Source organism: Bufo bufo, chromosome 4, assembly GCF_905171765.1.
Source record: "Bufo bufo chromosome 4, aBufBuf1.1, whole genome shotgun sequence".
Taxonomy (NCBI): domain Eukaryota; kingdom Metazoa; phylum Chordata; class Amphibia; order Anura; family Bufonidae; genus Bufo; species Bufo bufo.
The window spans coordinates 589,486,594-589,507,617 of NC_053392.1; the positions used below are offsets into that span (position 1 = coordinate 589,486,594).

Consider the following 21,024-nt stretch of genomic DNA (forward strand, 5'->3'; position numbering starts at 1 on the left):
CCTATCCTTGTCTGCAAACTAGAAAAAAATAGGACATGCACTATTTTTTTTGCGGAGCAACGGAACGGACATACTGATGCACATTGAAATGAATGGGTCCGCATCCTATCCGCAAAAAAAAACGGATCGGACACGGAAACAAAATACGGTCGTGTGCATGAGGCCTTAATCTGCAAATAGGATCTATTTGATATAGCAGAATAATTAAAGGGGTTTTCCAGGAATTAAATATTTGTGACCTATCCTCAGGATATTAGAACAGTGGAGGTCCGACTCCTGACACCCCCGATCAGAACAGTGCTCAGACCAGAGCTGCTGCTTCTTCATAGGATCCAAAGCACAGCGTCGTCCATTGCACAGTGGATGTGCTTGGTATTGCAGCTCAGTTCCTTTCACTTCAATGGGACTGAGCTGTGCAAAGGCCAAGTGACCGATGAACGTGACATCACAGGCTTTAGGCCCCTTTCACACGGGCGAGTTTTCCGCGCGGGTGCAATGCATGAGGTGAACGCATTGCACCTGCACTGAATCCGGACCCATTCATTTCTATGGGGCTGTTCACATGAGCGGTGATTTTCACGCATCACTTGTGCGTTGCGTGAAAATCGCAGCATGCTCCTCTTTGTGCGTTTTCCACGCAACGCAGGCCCCATAGAAGTGAATGGGGCTGCGTGAAAATCGCAAGCATCCGCAAGCAAGTGTGGATGCGGTGCAATTTTCATGCACGGTTGCTAGGAGACGATCGGGTTGGAGACCCGATCATTATTATGATGTTATAAGGGAAAATAATAGCATTCTTAATACAGAATGCATAGTACAATAGGGCTGGAGGGGTTAAAAAAATAATAATGATTTTTAACTCACCTTAATCCACTTGTTCGCGCAGCCCGGCTTCTCTTCTGTCTTCATCTTTGCTGTGCACAGGAAAAGGACCTGTGGTGACGTCACTGCGCTCATCACATGGTCCGTCACATGATCCATCATCATGGTGATGGATCATGTGATGGACCATGTGATGAGCACAGTGATGTCATCAAAGGTCCTTTACCCAGGTCCTGAAGAAAGAAGAAAGAAGAGAAGCCGGGCTGTGCGAACAAGTGGATGAAGTGAGTTATATTATTTTTATTTATTTTTTTAACCCCTCCAGCCCTATTGTACTATGCATGCTGTATTAAGAATGCTATTATTTTCCCTTATAACCATGTTATAAGGGAAAATAATTGCATCTACACAACCTTGAACCCAAACCTGAACTTCAATGAAGACGTTCGGGTCTGGGTACCACATTCAGTTTTTTATCACGCGCGTGCAAAACACATTGCACCTGCGCGATAAAAACTAAACAAGGGAACGCAATCGTAGTCAAAACTGACTGAAATTGCGTAACTACTCGCGCAGGTTTGCCGCAATGCACCCGGGACGCATCCTGAGCCAAAACGTGAGGCCTGTGTGAAAGAGGCCTCACTCTGACGGCCACTGTCCTCGGCAGGCGCAGGCATTGCTAAACTCTCCCTGTGTGTACTGGGATTAGTGTACAGTGAACTTCTCTTCTGGGCTGCTAGAGTTAATCCTTCCCTCCTGCTCTCCGTCCAGCTGCTGACTAAGATCAGCCTTCCTATTTAGCTGGGCTGGTTGTCCCCCCTCCTTGCCTGAGCCTTGGGTATTCTCGTGTTTGCTAGTCCTAGTGACAGAGTACTTGTCAGCCCATGTGTAAACCTTTCCTGTTTCAGGACTTTGATTCTTCACTGCCTGCCCTGACCTCTTATTGCTTTCTCGTTTACGTCAGTCTCAGCAGACGCAATATATTCACAAGGGTTTAAGTACAAGTAAAAGAGTGTCACTTAGGCCTCTTGCACACGAACGTGTGCGCCCCGGGCCGCAATGCACGAACACCCACCGTGGGGCAGCGGATCGCGGACCCATTCACTTTAATAGATCCGCGATCCGCACGTTCCGCAAAAAGATAGGACATGTTCTATCTTTTTGCGGAAAGGAAGTACGGGACGAAAACCCACGTAAGCACTCCGTAGTGCTTCCGTAGGGTTCGGTTCCGTGCTTCCATTCCGCAACATTCCACATCTCCGGATTCACGGACTCATTAAAGTGAATGGGTCCGTATCTGTGATATGCAACCATCTATTGAAAATGTTATGCCCAACCCAATTTTTCTATGTTTTTGTATATGCCATGCATTTACAATCCGCAAAAAAAGAAAACCAAATGGAAAAACTGAACGGCGGTACGGAAGCGGAATGGAAAAAGGTAACACTACTGAAACAAAAAAAACGGATCTGTTTAAAACGGACCGCAAAACACTGAAAAAGCCATACGGTCGTGTCAATGGGACTGAGCTGTGCAAAGGCTATGTGACCGATGAACGTGACATCACAGGCTTTACTCTGATGGCCAATGTCCCGCTTTCCTCGGCAGGCGCAGGCGTTGCGCAAAACACTGAAAAAGCCATACGGTCGTGTGCAAGAGGCCTTAGGAGTGTTTGGGATTTGTGGTTAGAGGTGCTGGTGCAAAAATAATAGCACTCACCATTTTTCAAAAAGTTTCCCAGGATAGCTTCTACTTGTTACCCATGTTGCAGATGGAGAGAGACATAGTATGTGGTGATACATAGTATCGATTTATACAAAATACGAATGATAACATTTATCCCCACATATCTCCATATTGGATAACAGTATTTTTGTGTGACAGAAGGGGACTTTTTTATATATATAATTAAAGACACAATAGCCACCCTCCTGCACGTGGCCTGATTTAAGCCTCTTTTGGTGGTATGCCACATTTTTTAAGTAATTAAATCAAATGAAATATTTTTTATGTGTTCCTTTTCAGGCAGTAAATCACTATTTAGATATAAAAAAAACTTATACATATGTGGTATCGTTGTAATCGTACTGACCCAGAGAATGAAGGGCACAGGTCACTTTTGCCACAAAGGGAACGCCGTGGGACACAACCCGTAAAATGGTGGAGGAATTGCGTTTTTTTTTTCATTTCCACCACATTTGGAATTTTTTTCCCTCTTCCCACTACATTATTTGCCATATTAAATGGTATTAACTTGTCCCGCTAAAAGTATCCAGCTATGTGAACGGAAAAAGTAAAAAAGTTATGGCTCACGGAAGATAGGGAAGAAAAATGAAAACGCAAAAACGAAATAACCTCCTGTATCCTAAGGGTAATGCAGAAACCAGCATTGACACTGACATATATAGCTATTGGTAAACGCATGGTTGACGGTGTTAACAAACGGCGTATTTAATGACACGCTGCATTGTCTTTTTTATGCTTTTTAACGTTTAAAAATATTCCTAAAATTATCTCTTTTTTGGGGGGAAAAGGCGTAATTTTGCAACATCTGCGATAGCCGATGACACTAGAGAATACGCTTATTGTACACTTTTTAACTGCAGAAGCTTTGCAACAGGTTTTTGGTGAAAAATGGCACAATTGCACAGCTATGATGCTAAAATATCGTCAGCCAGTAGATTATTATTATTTTTTTTTATTAAATTGGCTGCTAGCTGGCTTCTGCACATAAAATGAGTACTGTCTCTTTAAAAACTGATGTGCAGCGCAGCAGAGTCTGTATGTATGTGAACAGACGCAGTGCACTAACTACCCCTATCTTGTACCTAATGATAAAACCTGACTTTCTATCAAGTAATTTGCTCAACCTAAGTCCTCTTGCACACGACCGTATGTATTTTGTGGTCCACAAAAAACGGACCCGCCAAAAATACGGCTGACGTTCGTGTGCATTCGGTATTTTGCGGAATGGAACAGCTGGTCCCTAATATCCTTGTCTGTAATGTAACGGAAATACGGAAACGGAATGCACACGGAGTAACTTCCATTTTTTTTTATTATTTTTTTTGCGGTCCAATTGAAATGAATGGTTCCGTATATGGTACGCCAAAAAAAAAAACGGAACGTACACGGAAAGTACATTCGTGTGCAAGAGGCCTAACAAAGTATATCTTCTCAGTCCTAATTGCTGTGTCTGTGGCTGAGCTCAGAATGGTGTTCATATGTCCCTTCGGATTGGCTGTGGGAGGAGGGGGAGAGTCACAGGATTCGGACCCCCATCAATCTGATATTGATGACCTGTCCTGAGGATCGGTGATCAGGATTTCAGTCCCAGACAACCCCTCTCATTTAAAAGGAGCTGTTTTTTTCAGAAAGAAGTCATCATGAACAAACAGCCAACCTTTGCCGAGAGATGTCACGGCCGGCCGCGTGTTTCCCCTGCAGCTCCCTCTTCAGTAAATCTGGTGTTACAACACCCACTCCTTCTTACAGATTGGCTTACTGAGGGGTCTCAAGCAGGGGATCCCCTCTATGATGTCTACTGGAAATAAACCGTGCGCCTGCTCCGTCCTCACCCTCACTCCTGGAGACCCCTGACCCCTGGAAGATATGATTATGGAGGGAGGATATGATACGATCTAGGTTTGCATGAGAGCTGTGTACACAAACCTGTAGAAGAGTTCTCACCTCGGTTGTAAACATCTATAAACCTTTACCAATCTCGACAGACTACAAGCCAGTTATATGTCCAGATCAATGACCAATCAATGCTCGACATATACTAGTCATGTGGCGGAGCGCCGACCAATCAATGCACATTACAAGCTTTTCATGCTAGACTATCAGAGTAACGACGTGATGGTGTTCTATCTATCTATTATCTATCCATCTATTATCTATCTATCTATTATCTATCTATCTCATATCTATCTATCTATCTATCTATCTATCTATCTATCTATTATCTATCCATCTATTATCTATCTATCTATTATCTATCTATCTATCTATTATCTATCCATCTATTATCTATTATCTATCTATCTATTATCTATCCATCTATTATCTATCTATCTATTATCTATCTATCTCATATCTATTATCTATCCATCTATTATCTATTATCTATCCATCTATTATCTATCTATCTATCTATTATCTATCTATCTATCTATCTATCTATCTATTATCTATCCATCTATCTATCTATCTATCTATTATCTATCCATCTATTATCTATCTATCTATCTATCTATCTATCTATCTATCTATCTATCTATCTATTATCTATCCATCTATTATCTATCTATCTATTATCTATCTATCTCATATCTATCTATCTATCTATCTATCTATTATCTATCCATCTATTATCTATCTATCTATTATCTATCTATCTATCTATTATCTATCCATCTATTATCTATTATCTATCTATCTATTATCTATCCATCTATTATCTATCTATCTATTATCTATCTATCTCATATCTATTATCTATCCATCTATTATCTATTATCTATCCATCTATTATCTATCTATCTATCTATTATCTATCTATCTATCTATCTATCTATTATCTATCCATCTATCTATCTATCTATCTATCTATCTATCCATCTATCTATCTATCTATTATCTATCTATCTATCTATCCATCTATTATCTATCTATCTATCTATATATTATCTATTATCTATCTATATATTATCTATTATCTATCAATCTATTATCTATTATCTATCTATCTATTATCTATCCATCTATCTATCTATTATCTATCTATCTATCAATCATCTATCTATCTATCTATCATCTATCTATCTATCTATCTATCTATTATCTATCCATCTATTATCTATTATCTATCTATCTATCTATCTATCTTTCCATCTATGTAATATCTATCTATACTTCTATCTCATATCTTTCCATCTATCTATCCTATTTTTATTGATCTATTGATATATTAGCTAGCTATCTCTGATAGGTATAGATAGAAATGAGATGATAGATAGATAGATAGATAGATAGATAGATAGATAGATAGATAAAATGGAGCTCACCAGCCATCCACTTGATTCGAAGGTGAGCCGCAGTACCCCACATGGCCACTAGACAGTGTATGGAGCTCTATACACTGTATAGCTCCCAGTGCCCCCCCACCTACCAACCTTATATTGTTGACCTATCCTGAGAATAGGTCATTACTATCTGTAGCCAGAGATCCCCTTTAAGTTTTCTCTCTACAGTGTTACTCCCAGCCTCCCGATGTGCGGAGAACTGCAGCCGAGTCTCATGCAATTGGGGACCCATTGCTAAAGCAGTCTGACAGCCCCTTGATTCTCTGGATGGTGAGGGTCCCAGCGGGTGGCCCTGCACCAGTCACCATGTGATCTGTCAGATGAAGCCCTTACCCTTCACACAGTTTATATCTATAGATTAGACCAAGTTATGTTTCCTTTGTTCTGTCATAGATCTGTAATTGAGATAAAATCCTTCCTGTTTTTTTCGGGAGCCCTCAGATCCAGATCTGTGTGGTCGTAAATCCCGCAGAAGGTGACAGCATTAAACACACTCTTTGGAAAGCGGGAACACAAGTAATCTCTCTGAAGGGCAAATAATTCAGTGAAATCTCTTCTTGGCTTAGGGCGAGTAACTACTGTACACCCGCAGTCCGTAACTCATGGTAAAGACCTGGCCATCGGGTATTAACACTTAATTAAATCTATACGCATCAATAGGCGAGGTTCCAGTGTTTCAAGCAAAGGTTAATTAGACTAGCTGTTTCTGAGGAACAAATCTGAGGGATGTTAATTGACCCGAGCTCTTCTGCCCATTCTGCCCCATAGCAAATTCTGTGTTGTCTGGAAAACTTCATTGGTTTTCTTTGTGCTTTGCAAGGAGATGTTTCCAGACGTTTGTATTATCGTTATTATTGTTACTATTCAGTTATTATTAGGTTATTACAGCACATGGAGGCACAAGAACCACCCTATGGCACCATACTATGTGGCTGCAGGCTCTCCATGTGTCATTCCATGGTGCTCCACAGAGCTCCATATGGTCCAGCTCTTTCTTTTCAGCATCCCATAGAACATGGGATGATGTCGTTCTGTCAGGTTCCGTATTAGGACCTCCAGCCCGAAAAATGAAGGAGCCTCGATGTTAGCACCACATCCCCTCCATTGCTTTCACCAACAATGAGCGGTACCAAAGCTTGTTCCATTCGCTTGGAAGCTGTGCCTCTCCAAACAATGGAGCGACGTGGCACTTTTTAAGAGAGTTACAGCCCCTTCCAAAGATCGGACCACCACCCATCAAACATTGATGACCTGACCTAAGTTCCAGAGAACCTCTCATTGGACCTCCTCCCATGTTCCTTTTCAAAGTACAGTCAGCCCTTTTCTCCCATGAGTGGGATCAAGCAGGATGCGTGATGCAGGAACCTTCCGACAATGGCAAACGGGCACCAAAGCATAGAGGTCTCCCAGTTTGACCTTCCTTGGACTGTCCCTGGACACTACGGCAAAGGTGGTCTTGTAATATAGACCTAAGATGATGGCAGAGAGCTGTAGGTGATTGGTTGTTCTGAGTTCAGTCTTCCAAAATGAGAACCTTCACAGACCAACCATGAACGAAAACAGGTGTCTAAAATTCCTTGTGTACAACCAGCCTAAAGGGGTTGTCCCAGCTCAAACATTTATGGCAAAGTCACAGGATAGATGCAGGTTCCACCTCTGGGATAGATGCAGGTTCCACCTCTGGGATCCGGCCTATTTCTAGTATGTAAGCACGAACCCTGTCCCACTTGGATGTGATGGCCAGAGATTGTCGAAACTACTAGAACGGTGGGGCAGGCTGTGCTGTGCTTTTGCTGTAGTCCAATACAAGGGAATTGGAGTTATGGAGACACCAAAAAGTGGTGCAAATTGGCAAAATTTTGTGCAGCTAGAATTTTTGGGATGTGCTGTTTTATGCCAAAATTGCGCCACTGTTCTGGCGTAAAAATCCATCTCAGACTAAGCCAACCAATAGTTGGTCTAGGGTCGGAGAAAGAAGTCTCTCCCTGTACAAGATCTATCATCCAACCTGAGCCCCTGTGATAAATCTGGAGCAGGTCTACACAGCCCGTGTAAGGCTACTTTCACACTAGAGTTTTTGTTGGATCCGGCAGGGTTCAGCAAAAACGCTTCCGTTACTGATAATACAACCGTCTGCCTCCGTTATGAACGGATCCGGTTGTATTATCTTTAACATAGCCAAGACGGATCCGTCATGAACTCCATTGAAAGTCAACGGGGGACGGATCAGTTTTCTATTGTGTCAGAGAAAACTGATCCGTCCCCATTGACTTGCATTGTGGGTCATGCCGGATCCGTTTTGCGCCGCATCCCAGGATTGCTGCGGTTTGCTCTCCGGTGCATTCTGGTGCATTCCATTCTGTTCAGTCCCCGTTGACAATGAATGGGGACAAAACGGAAGCGTTTTTTATCCGGTATTGAGACCCTATGACGGATCTCAATACCGGAAAACATTAACGCTAGTGTGAAAGTCGCCTAAGCCGGGGCAATGTATCAGTTTGCAACTTTTTTGGTCGTTTTGCTTGGTTTGAAGCCTTTTGTTAAATGTCTCACAAAATACCTATGGATTTTTGAGTTTATTACAGAGGTTCAGTCAGCGTGTACATCCCCAGGGGCAATGTGCAAATAAATCATAAATTTTGCTCCAAATGCCTTACTCCACCTCCAAAATAGGTAAAATAGCTCCACTGTACTGATGCAGCTCACTATATATACTACCCTCTAAGGGTAGATGCACACGACCGTATGTGTTTTGCGGTCCACAAACTGCGGATCCGCAAAAAAAACGGATGACGTACGTATGTATGCGGATACATTGCCTGTCCTTGTCTGCAAAAAGGACAAGAATTGGACATGTTCTATTTTTTTTTGCTGGGCTACGGAACGGAGCAACGGATGCGGACATCACATCTTCTGCTGCCCCATTGAAGAAAATGCGGCTCGGAGGCGGAACCAAACCACGTTCGTGTGCATGTAGCCTTAAGGCTGAGTTCTCACTGAGTTTTTTCAATGTGGGTTTTGGCATGGATTCCTTTTATAAGGTCCGCACATAAACGCCTGCAATCCACCTTCGCAGTAGTTATGCCCACATTGTGCCCCACTCACAGCAGTTATCCATTCATTGTGCCCCCTTCACATTAGTTATGCCCACATTGTGTTATCCCTTTTTTGGGCCCCCTTCGTAGTAGCTATGCCCACATTGTGAACCCTCATGGTAGTTATGCCCATACTCTGCTCCCCTGACAGTAATTATGCCCTCATTCACAGTAGTTATGCCCACATTGTCCCCCTCACACAAGTTGTGCCAACTCACAGTAGTTATCCGTTCATTGTGCCCCCCTCACAGTAGTTATAACCTGTCTGTGTCCCCTTCAGGGTAGTTATGCTGTTATTGTGCCCCCTTACAGTAGTTATGCCCTCTCTGTGCCCCTCACATTAGCTATGCCCTCATTGTACCCCTTCACAGTAGTTATGTCCTCTCTGTTCCCCCTTTAGAGTAGTTATGCCATCACTGTGCCCCCCCCCCCCACAGTAGATAGGCCCGCTCTGTGCCTCTTAACAGTTGTTATGCCCCTTCACAGTAGTAATGCCCTCTCTGTTCCCCCTTTAGAGTAGTTATGCCATCACTGTGCCCCCCCCCCACAGTAGATAGGCCCGCTCTGTGCCTCTTAACAGTTGTTATGCCCCTTCACAGTAGTAATGCCCTCTCTGTGACCTTCAGTGTTGATAAAAATAAAGAAAAAACAGTAACTACTCACCTTGTCCCGTTCCTGATGATCACCTCCAGCACTCTCCTGCAGACATGGATTGCACTACAGCACTGTGTGGGAAGAGCTGTGCCTGCAGGGCTGAATGGTGACGCAGAGAGGAGACAGCCTGGAGAAGAGAAGGGGCGCGGGGAGCTTAAAGGACTGCAGCTCCACGGATCTCCAGCAATGAGCGCTTCCATCTTTATTGATGGAGACACTCATTGCATCTGGCACCCCCCTGACAGCTGTCACCCGGGATGAACCGCACCTCCCACACACACCCCACCTTGGCACTCCACTGAGTAGGACCTCCCTTTAGGCTCCTCAGCATAGAAAGAGCAGAGGTTTAAAGAGGAGCTGCCACCTCTCCTGACATGTCTGTAACTACTTGCATTCCCTATGTAATAATTCTCTGCTCCTGTTTCAGGCTACTTTCACACTTGCGGTTGCCTTTTCCGGTAGGCTGTTCCGGCGGGGGAACAGCCTGCCGATTCCGTGCTGCCGCAAGTCCACCGCGCCACCCCCCATTCACTATAATGGGGGCGGGCCGGAGGTCCGGCTGCAGCATGGAAAACATGCCGAGAGGCGGCCGGACAAAAACCACAGAGTGCTGTATATTGTGTCTGGCTGCCTCTCGGCATAGATGCAGTGCTGCGGCCGGACCTCCGGCCCGCCCCCATTATAGTGAATGGGGCAGGAGCGGACTTCCTGCGGCACGGTGGACTTGCAGTAGCACGGATCTGGCAGGCTGTTCCCCCCTGCCGGAAAAGGCTACCGCAAGTGTGAAAGTCTTGGGCATAGAAAATGGTCTACTTTTAGAAGTGGCGGTGGATCCGCCGAAGTTATGTAGAGGCCGGCACCTCTTCATAACGCTGGTTGCCACCACCACCACCACCAGCGCTGGGGCTTATTAAGAATTTCAAGCAGTTTGCAATGAAGATCCAGATGAGTGTTACCAGGTGGGGGTGTTTGCATCTGCACAGTCTGGCATTATCCAATCAGTGCTGCCAGTGTCATAATGCACCCCCCCCCAACTGGTAACACCCAGCTGGACCTTCATTGCAAACTGTTAGTAATTCATTCACTACTTTCTACCAGGAATAATAGAGGAATGGTACCACATGGAGCAGGTATGGCCAACCTGAGGCTCTGCAGCTGTTGCAAAACTACAGCTATCAGCATCCCGAGACTGCCTACAGCTATCAGCCTACAGCAGGGCATAGTGGGAGTTGTAGTTTTGCAACAGCTGGAGGGCCGCAGGTTGGCCGTCACTGACCTAGAGCCAGAAGAATAGAGGCTCCAGACTTGTTATTAAATGCAAGTAGTTACTAAAACAGACAAGTCAGAAGAGGGGACAGGTCTTCCTTAAAGGGTTTAACCAACGTCTCCAACAGCCCCCCATGTGCCGGGCTCCTCACAAGTAATATACTCCTGCGCTGGTCCCCGCACCGCCGCCGCTGCTGCTTCTCCCTGGGGACCAGGAGCGGCGCAGGGAGCAGGGTAAGTATATTACCTGTGAGGGGTCGGCACATGGGGGGACGATGGATAAACCCTTTAAATGAATGAAATACAAGTAAGTTTCAAATATGCGGCTGTGTTCTCAGGCAGGAGAATGCCAGGAAGTGGCCGGACAAACACCGCAGCGCGCCCATTAGTTTGTCCGGCCAAATCCCGGCAAATTTGCTAGATTGAGCGCACATTATTATTATTATTCTTTATATGTATTATTATAGCATTAGATCTCATTATTAGGTATTATGAAATACAGTTTATGTATTGTATTGCTACATGGATGCATCTTCTGCTGTTTGTGTTATTGTTATTATTAGATAATGTAAATATGTATTATTATTACATACTTTTATTTTATTCTTGTGTATTATTATTTGATACTTTTATATGTTTTATGTATTACTATGTTTCATGTATGTTTTATATATACGTAGATACATTGTTTTAATTATATTATTATTTATTATTATATAATATGTCATTCGTGCATGTTATTATGTAGTTGTATGTCATTTATATTATTATTATGTATTATATTTAATGTTTTGTGTATGTATTATATAATTGTGTACAGTATGTCATTAGCATTTTTTGTATTATTACATATTCTTTTATGCATGTTGTTATTATATCATTTTATGTTTGCATCACAGTTATTATTATTATAATGATATAGAATGTTTTATGTAATTATTATTATTATTTTATAGTGTGTTATGCATGTAGTGTCATATGGATATATTGTTATTATTATTATATCATTTTATGTTCCCATTACTATTTGTATGATGATATAGAATGTATTGTTATGTCATTGTACAGTATAGGTCATGAGTGTTTTATAGTGTGTTGTACACGTCCTGTTATACGGATGCCTCGGCAGTCTGATATTTTATACTGTATATCTGTAGTAGTATAATTCTTTTTTTTAAACCTGTGTCCTGCAGGAAAGAATTGGAGGAATACACCGAAATGAGAAGTAAAGAAAAACGGAAGAAAGATTTGGAGAGTGCGGAGCGTGTGAAGGAGCAGCGGGCTAGACGGATGCATCACCTCCTGAGCACTGAGCAGGTTGGTGCACACCGCCACTCCCGCACTGACAGAGACAAAAGAGGCGGCTGAATAGGACATGACGACTTGAAAAGATATCGCAAAAACACAACTTCTACTTCAATTAAGTGGTTTTCTTGGTGTGAGGGCAGATAGCAGGCGGCCTGGTTACTGCATCAGAGGAAAGCCCCCGTCAGCACTTTCATCTCCCACTGCCAGAAAGCAAGAGCGCCGCTCCTTGTCATGCTGTTTATTTTGATGAGAATCTACGGATGTAGCAGAGCTGATTTGTGTAGTAGAGCTGGGTTTGTCAGTTGTGGCAGAACTGGGTTTGTCAGATGTGGCGGTGCTGAGTTTGACAGATGTAGCAGTGCTGATTTTGACAGGTAGAGTAACTCTGAGTTTGTCCGGTGTAGTGGTGCTGAGTTTGTCCGGTGTAGTGGTGCTGAGTTTGTCCGGTGTAGTGGTGCTGAGTTTGTCAGGTGTAGTGGTGCTGAGTTTGTCCGGTGTAGTGGTGCTGAGTTTGTCAGGTGTAGTGGCGCTGAGTTTGTCCGGTGTAGTGGTGCTGAGTTTGTCAGGTGTAGAGGTGCTGAGTTTGTCAGGTGTAGTAGCGCTGAGTTTGTCCGGTGTAGTGGTGCTGAGTTTGTCCGATGTAGTGGTGCTGAGTTTGTCAGGTGTAGTGGCGCTGAGTTTGTCAGGTGTAGTAGCGCTGAGTTTGTCCGGTGTAGTGGTGCTGAGTTTGTCAGGTGTAGTAGCGCTGAGTTTGTCAGGTGTAGTAGCGCTGAGTTTGTCCGGTGTAGTGGTGCTGAGTTTGTCAGGTGTAGTGGTGCTGAGTTTGTCAGGTGTAGTGGTGCTGAGTTTGTCAGGTGTAGTGGCGCTGAGTTTGTCAGGTGTAGGGGTGCTGAGTTTGTCAGGTGTAGTGGTGCTGAGTTTGTCAGGTGTAGTGGTGCTGAGTTTGTCAGGTGTAGTGGCGCTGAGTTTGTCCGGTGTAGTGGTGCTGAGTTTGTCAGGTGTAGAGGTGCTGAGTTTGTCAGGTGTAGTAGCGCTGAGTTTGTCCGGTGTAGTGGTGCTGAGTTTGTCCGATGTAGTGGTGCTGAGTTTGTCAGGTGTAGTGGCGCTGAGTTTGTCAGGTGTAGTAGCGCTGAGTTTGTCCGGTGTAGTGGTGCTGAGTTTGTCAGGTGTAGTAGCGCTGAGTTTGTCAGGTGTAGTAGCGCTGAGTTTGTCCGGTGTAGTGGTGCTGAGTTTGTCAGGTGTAGTGGTGCTGAGTTTGTCAGGTGTAGTGGTGCTGAGTTTGTCAGGTGTAGTGGCGCTGAGTTTGTCAGGTGTAGGGGTGCTGAGTTTGTCAGGTGTAGTGGTGCTGAGTTTGTCAGGTGTAGTGGTGCTGAGTTTGTCAGGTGTAGTGGCGCTGAGTTTGTCAGGTGTAGTGGCGCTGAGTTTGTCAGGTGTAGTGGTGCTGAGTTTGTCAGGTGTAGTGGCGCTGAGTTTGTCAGGTGTAGTAGTGCTGAGTTTGTCAGCTGTAGTAGTGCTGAGTTTGTCAGCTGTAGTAGTGCTGAGTTTGTTAGATGTAGTAGTGCTGAGTTTGTCAGCTGTGGCGGTACTGAGTTTGTCAGCTGTAGCGGTACTGAGTTTGTCAGCTGTAGTAGTGCTGAGTTTGTCAGCTGTAGTAGTGCTGAGTTTGTCAGCTGTAGTAGTGCTGAGTTTGTCAGCTGTAGTAGTGCTGAGTTTGTCAGCTGTAGTAGTGCTGAGTTTGTCAGCTGTAGTAGTGCTGAGTTTGTCAGCTGTAGCGGTACTGAGTTTGTCAGCTGTAGGGGTGCTGAGTTTGTCAGCTGTAGTAGTGCTGAGTTTGTCAGGTGTAGTGGTGCTGAGTTTGTCAGCTGTAGTAGTGCTGAGTTTGTCAGCTGTAGCGGTACTGAGTTTGTCAGCTGTAGGGGTGCTGAGTTTGTCAGCTGTAGTAGTGCTGAGTTTGTCAGCTGTAGTAGTGCTGAGTTTGTCAGCTGTAGTAGTGCTGAGTTTGTCAGCTGTAGTAGTGCTGAGTTTGTCAGCTGTAGTAGTGCTGAGTTTGTCAGCTGTAGTAGTGCTGAGTTTGTCAGCTGTAGTAGTGCTGAGTTTGTCAGCTGTAGGGGTGCTGAGTTTGTCAGCTGTAGTAGTGCTGAGTTTGTCAGCTGTAGTAGTACTGAGTTTGTCAGCTGTAGTAGTGCTGAGTTTGTCAGCTGTAGTAGTGCTGAGTTTGTCAGCTGTAGTAGTGCTGAGTTTGTCAGCTGTAGTAGTGCTGAGTTTGTCAGCTGTAGTAGTGCTGAGTTTGTCAGCTGTAGGGGTGCTGAGTTTGTCAGCTGTAGGGGTACTGAGTTTGTCAGGTGTAGGGGTGCTGAATTTGGCAAATGAAGCAAACTGAGTGTCTCATGTAGCAGCGCTGAGTCCCAAAATCATGTCAGGTGTCACAGAGCTGAGTTTGTCAGATGTATTAGAGTGTATTCCTTACATGCAGCAAGGCTGAGTTGGTCTCACGCAGCAGATGCCACTTATCTGAACTTGTGCGAGTACAGAGTTGGTCTCATGCAGCAGCTTTTCCGGAGCTTTTCCGGTGTACTGAGCTCAGTGTGACATATATACCAGAACGAAATTTGTCAGAAGCAGTTAGGTTAAACTTGTCAGATATACAGATGTAGCAGAGCTAAAAGGAATAGTTAACATGTTACGTAAACAATGGCAGGAAACGTTTTAACTTATTTATTTTTTAATGGTTTTCAGTGGCTTTTGTTACAATATAACGGTTTTATCACAATTCCTTTTAGATCTGCTACATCTGTAGCAGAGCTGAGTTTGTCAGTGTAGCAAACCCCAGGTTTTCTCCTGTAACAGAGCTGCATTTTTCAGATACCTCTGTACCAGGTTTGTCAGATGCAGATGAGTTGAACATGTTGAGTTTGGTAGCTGCCTCACAACTGAGCCTGTGACGTACAGCAGTGCCGAGTTAGCAGCCATACAGAACGTAGCCGGCCTGATTGTCATTTTGCCTGTGGTTTTATATACTATAGGACCGTAAAAACAAACTTAGCTCTGCTACATGTGAGGGATTCTACCTTGCTACAGTGTGACTGCTTGTGTAGTAGCATATGTTTGGTGAAGGTGTGTACACAATTCATTATGCTAATGTGCTGCTGTCAATACGTACTTAATGAGAATGATATACCTGACATTGTACTGCAGCTTTATACATCCCAAGACATTTCACCACCAAACCAATTAACAAGTCCTATTGTTCAGGTAAATGAGGACAGCCTGCGGGCCAGATGCCATCCTCCGACGCTTCACTTCTGCCCCACTGACTTGCTTGTTCTTCATGCCTAAAATAAATATGACATTCATAAAAATATTGCAAGAAAATCACTGTTTAACATCTGATAAGTACTGTAAATGCACTAAAGAGCTCTGCGTTGTATGAACATTGCCTAAATAACAGTTGCTTATATAATATGATACTCCAGCAAGTTGTTCCAGAGTTACATCCTGTATTATACTCCAGAGCTGCACTCACTATTCTGCTGGTGGAGTCACTGTGTACATACATTACTTATCCTGTACTGATCCTGAGTTCCATCCTGTATTATACCCCAGAGCTGCACTCACTGTTCTGCTGGTGGAGTCACTGTGTACACACATTACATTACTTATCCTGTACTGATCCTGAGTTATATCCTGTATTATACTCCAGAGCTGCACTCACTATTTTGCTGGTAGAGTCACTGTGTACACACATTACATTACTTATCCTGTACTGATCCTGAGTTCCATCCTGTATTATACTCCAGAGCTGCACTCACTATTCTGCTGGTGCAGTAACTGTGTACATACATTACTTATCCTGTACTGATCCTGAGTTCCATCCTGTATTATACTCCAGAGCTGCACTCACTGTTCTGCTGGTGGAGTCACTGTGTACATACATTACTTATCCTGTACTGATCCTGAGTTACATCCTGTATTATACTCCAGAGCTTCACTCACTATTCTGCTGGTGCAGTCACTGTGCACATACATTACATTACTTATCCTGTACTGATCCTGAGTTACATCCTGTATTATACTCCAGAGCTGCACTCCCTATTCTGCTGGTGCAGTCACTGTGCACATACATTACTTATCCTGTACTGATCCTCAGTTACATCCTGTATTATACTCCAGAGCAGCGCTCACTATTCTGCCGGTGGAGTAACTGTGTACATACATCACATTACTTATCCTGTACTGATCCTGAGTTACATCCTGTATTATACTCCAGAGCTTCATTCACTATTCTGCTGGTGGAGTCACTGTGTACATACATTACATTACTTATCCTGTACTGATCCTCAGTTACATCCTGTATTATACTCCAGAGCTGCACTCCCTATTCTGCTGGTGCAGTCACTGTGCACATACATTACTTATCCTGTACTGATCCTGAGTCACATCCTGTATTATACTCCAGAGCTGCACTCACTATTCTGCCGGTGGAGTAACTGTGTACATACATCACATTACTTATCCTGTACTGATCCTGAGTTACATCCTGTATTATACTCCAGAGCTGCACTCGCTATTCTGCTGGCAGAGTCACTGTGTACATACATTACATTACTTATCCTGTACTGATCCTCAGTTACATCCTGTATTATACTCCAGAGCTGCACTCACTATTCTTCCGGTGGAGTAACTGTGTACATACATCACATTACTTATCCTGTACTGATCCTGACTTACATCCTGTATTATACTCCAGAGCTTCATTCACTATTCTGCTGGTGGAGTCATTGTGCACAGTAATTACATGTTCTGTGCTGATCCTGAGTTACATCTTGTATTTTACTTCAGAGCTGCATTCATAATTCTGCAGGCTTCAGAGCTGAAATCTCACAGCTTTTCTGGCTGCATCTATATAAATATCTATATCTCCCAACCTGCTCACACATCAGCTGCCTCCTGAGCGGTGATAGGGAGAGAGCTACAACAGAAAGGACATGCCTCCTGATAAAGGACACGCTCCCTGAGCTGGCAGCACAAAATAGCTAGCAGAGCGATTAGAGCAGTGAATGTGGATCCATGTGAGGTCCAGGGCTGGTTCCAGCTTTGTTAGAAGGAGATTGTCATGTCCTATGTGATGTCTGATTTTCAGTTTTTTACATTAATCATGGCAGACCCCCTTTAAGTGACCATCCATATCACAACCGACAGTTCTTACTCTAGTATATTGTGAAACTATACAAGTGATATCTCACAGATTGGATTACATGGGCAGAGAAATCTAACCGCATCCTAAGAGGCAATATGGGCTTAGTAGAAAAATCCATTAACCCCCATTAATTATAATATATATTATATATAAAAACTTGCATTGGCTGGATTTACAGCTTACTTATTACTAAACTATAACACACGGTATTTGACTTTCAGATGCCATAAATAATGTACCCTGCTCCACCTACTGGCTAATATTGCACATAAACTATTTGATTTTCCTATATATCGTGGTGTTAATTCCCTATATGTAGTAAAAACAGCATAAAACATCAACAAAACGGAAAAAAAAATGTTTATTTCTGCCTGTTTGCATAACTTGGGATAATTACCTAGATTTTAGTTTGCACATTATCAAAAAGATCATTAAGTAAACGACAAATTATTATCATTTTATTTTTATTTTTTCATATTTTTTTTTTTTTTTTTTTAACATTTTGCTCATAGCCAATCGTGTCAGTCTAAATGTTGTCACAACATGTCATATTCCAGTATAATCCCCTAAAGAATTGAATGACATGAGAAAAAATATATAGTTAATATATTTAAATATATAGCTATGTTTATTTCTATTTTTGAAATAATTTTATATATTATATCTATCTATCTATTATCTATCTATTATCTACCTATCTATCCCATATCTATCTATTTATTATCTATCTATCTATCTATCTATTATCTATCTATCTCATATCTATCTATTATCTATCTATCTATTATCTATCTATCTATTATCTATCTATTATCTATCTATCTCATATCTATCTATTATCTATCTATTATCTATCTATCTCATATCTATCTATTATCTATCTATCTATCTATCTATCTATCTCTTATCTATCTATCTATCTATCTATCTATCTATCCATCTATCCATCTATCTATCTATCTATCTATCTATCTATTATCTATCTATCTATTATCTATCTATTATCTATCTATCTCATATCTATCTATCCCATATCTATCTATTTATTATCTATCTATCTGTCTATCTATCTATTATATTATATATGTTATATGGTATTATATTAGATTTTATATCGAAGTTTTTATATACATATTCATGAATGCGGCTTCTTTTTTTTCTTTTTTTTTTGCTTTAGGTTAAACTTTTACCAATAATTTTTGAATTATTTAATTGAATTCTCTAGTATTTTATGTGAACTTAATGAATATATTTGTTTTTCAAAAATCCAAAAATATCCTGTAAGTCAGAATTTTGGGTCAGTGATGCCTGTGAACTAGTTTGGACTTTTTGGTCTATTTGCGGTCTGGTTAATAGTGACAGTGGGGAATAATCATGAGGAAGGTCAGCAGCTCATCTTTACGAGAGGTTATTTTTTAGCTACTCGATCATTGCAGGTGCCACGTGTCTGCCGCCTCCTTACACCTCTTACCGCTCCTGTGCCCATGATGCAGTGAAAGTCATTGTATAAGTGGTGATTATGGCACATTCATATCTTACCACACAGATTGGGAACGTGACCTCGGCAGCTCGCCTGGCCTTTCCTACCCCTGAGACAAAGAAAATCACAAGTTTCTCCCAAACCTCAAACTTATGATTAATAATGTTTCCAGCCAAGTCTTCGGGGAATTTGGTTGAGCTTCATTGCCAACTACGCGAAGAATATTTCATTCATGTCCACTATTTTTAGGAAGAACACTGATTACGGGGGGAAATTTATTATAGAAATGAGATGTGACAAAAAAAAATAAAAAATTTGGTCATCAAAAGGTAAATTAAACATTTGTGGTGTAAAGTAAAAAAAAATAAAAAAAGTTTTTTTCTTCATATATTAAAGAGGTTATCCCATGATTGATGTAAAATCAGACATCATATAGGACATGACAATCTCTAACAAAGCTGGAACCAGCCCTGGACCTCACATGGATCCAGAGATCTCCACATTCATTGCTTGAATTTTCTGTAGATTTATTTCAGACTGGCAGCTCTTTCCCTGTAGCCTGCTGGTGGCAGTTGAAGATTTAAAATGAGCACGTGCGACCACCTCAGTGAGGTGGACAAGAAATAAGGAAACGAACAAGCAGCAGGTGGCGCTATACAGAAATTTTTTATTTACTAGCTCACTGGCTAGACAACATTTTTAATTACATGCAATTACAAAAGTATTCAGATCCAGGTGCTGGTTAGAAAAATGTAGAATATTTTTTTGTGGCACAACCTCTTTAGGGTCTATTTAAAGGGAACATTTTAATGTTTTTTATGTGAGTTTTAATCATTAGAGGCAAAGTCTGTAGAAGAGAGATCATGTTTTTATTATTCTTTGTATTTTTTTTACCTATTTTATATTTTTATATTATTTTTTATTTTGAAAAAATTCCTTAGGAGCGGCCATATTGGTTTTTCTGTATTATCTATTTAAACAGTGCAGCAGGAAGTGTGTGTGCTTTATGGCAACTTCAGTGAATGCAAGTTTTAGGCTATTCCCACCTCGCGTATCGCTAGGATATGTCGTCACTTCATGATCGGTGAAGGTTCGACCTCTAGGACCCCTACCGATCCTGAAACTCAAGGGGCTGCAGAGTTTCCTGCACAGTCTGGTGGCCAGGAGCACTGGAGTGCAGTAAAAAAGGGTAAAGGGGCTACTTCCCAGAATCCACGGGGGTCCCCTCCGATTATAAAGTGATGGCATATCTTAACAATATAGCATTTGTATCGATTCCGACACCTCTTTATTTGACATAGAAGTATGTATACGGTCTTTAAAGGGATTTTCCCCTCTGTGACACTGGTAGCACATCGCTAGGATATGCCATCAATGTCAGATATGTGTGGATGTCCAACATCTAGGACTCTTTTCCATTTCCAGAATGGGCCCCCAAAGTGAACAGAGAGCACATGCGTGGCCACCCTCCTTTCAACAGTATTGGTGTTCCGAAAATAGCCCAAAAAATTCTGTCCCATAGCAGTGAATGGAGAGGTGGCTGCGCATGTGCAGTGCATTCTCCATTAACCGCTATGGGACTTAAAATAGCGGTCGACTACTTTCGGAAGTCTCATGAATGAAGAGTATGCTGCACATGCGCAATGTGCTCTCCTTCACTTTGGGGGTCCCATTCTTAGATAGGAGCAGGTCCCAGAGGTCAGGCCTGCACCTATCTGACATTTATGGCATATGCTAGCGATATGCCATCAATGTCCCAAATGGGCTGTCCCCTTTAAGAAGAGATTCAATACTTCTCCACCCCCAGAGACCAGGTACTGGTGGAGGAGCTGCATACAGAGCCTTATCTGTGTGTATAGCGTAAAAGAGCTGTCAACTGTCTTAACTCCCCTGACATCTAATAATGATGTCATAACTCCGCTGACTCTGACCTAGCCTGCACAGCAAAGCGGAAAAGTGAGCCTCAGAAAGAAGAATGTTTCAGCCTATTTCCCACTACTTCCCACTGGGGTACTACCACTTGGTAGCACTATTGTCTCCAAAAAGATAAAAGCTCCTTTAAAGGGGTTGTGCCCCGAAAAATATTATACAATTTTCACATGTACCTTGAGCTGT

At 42.5% G+C, this 21,024-nt stretch overlaps 1 protein-coding gene across 1 annotated transcript in view; it reads left to right on the forward strand.

The window, feature by feature from the left end:
* SPATA17 (spermatogenesis associated 17) overlaps positions 1–21,024 on the forward strand; it is a 205,205-nt gene that overhangs the window by 91,623 nt on the left and 92,558 nt on the right. Inside the window, exon 6 of the mRNA XM_040427611.1 lies at positions 12,118–12,241. Coding sequence (XP_040283545.1) covers positions 12,118–12,241 — 124 coding nt within the window. The remainder of the gene's footprint in view (positions 1–12,117; positions 12,242–21,024) is intronic.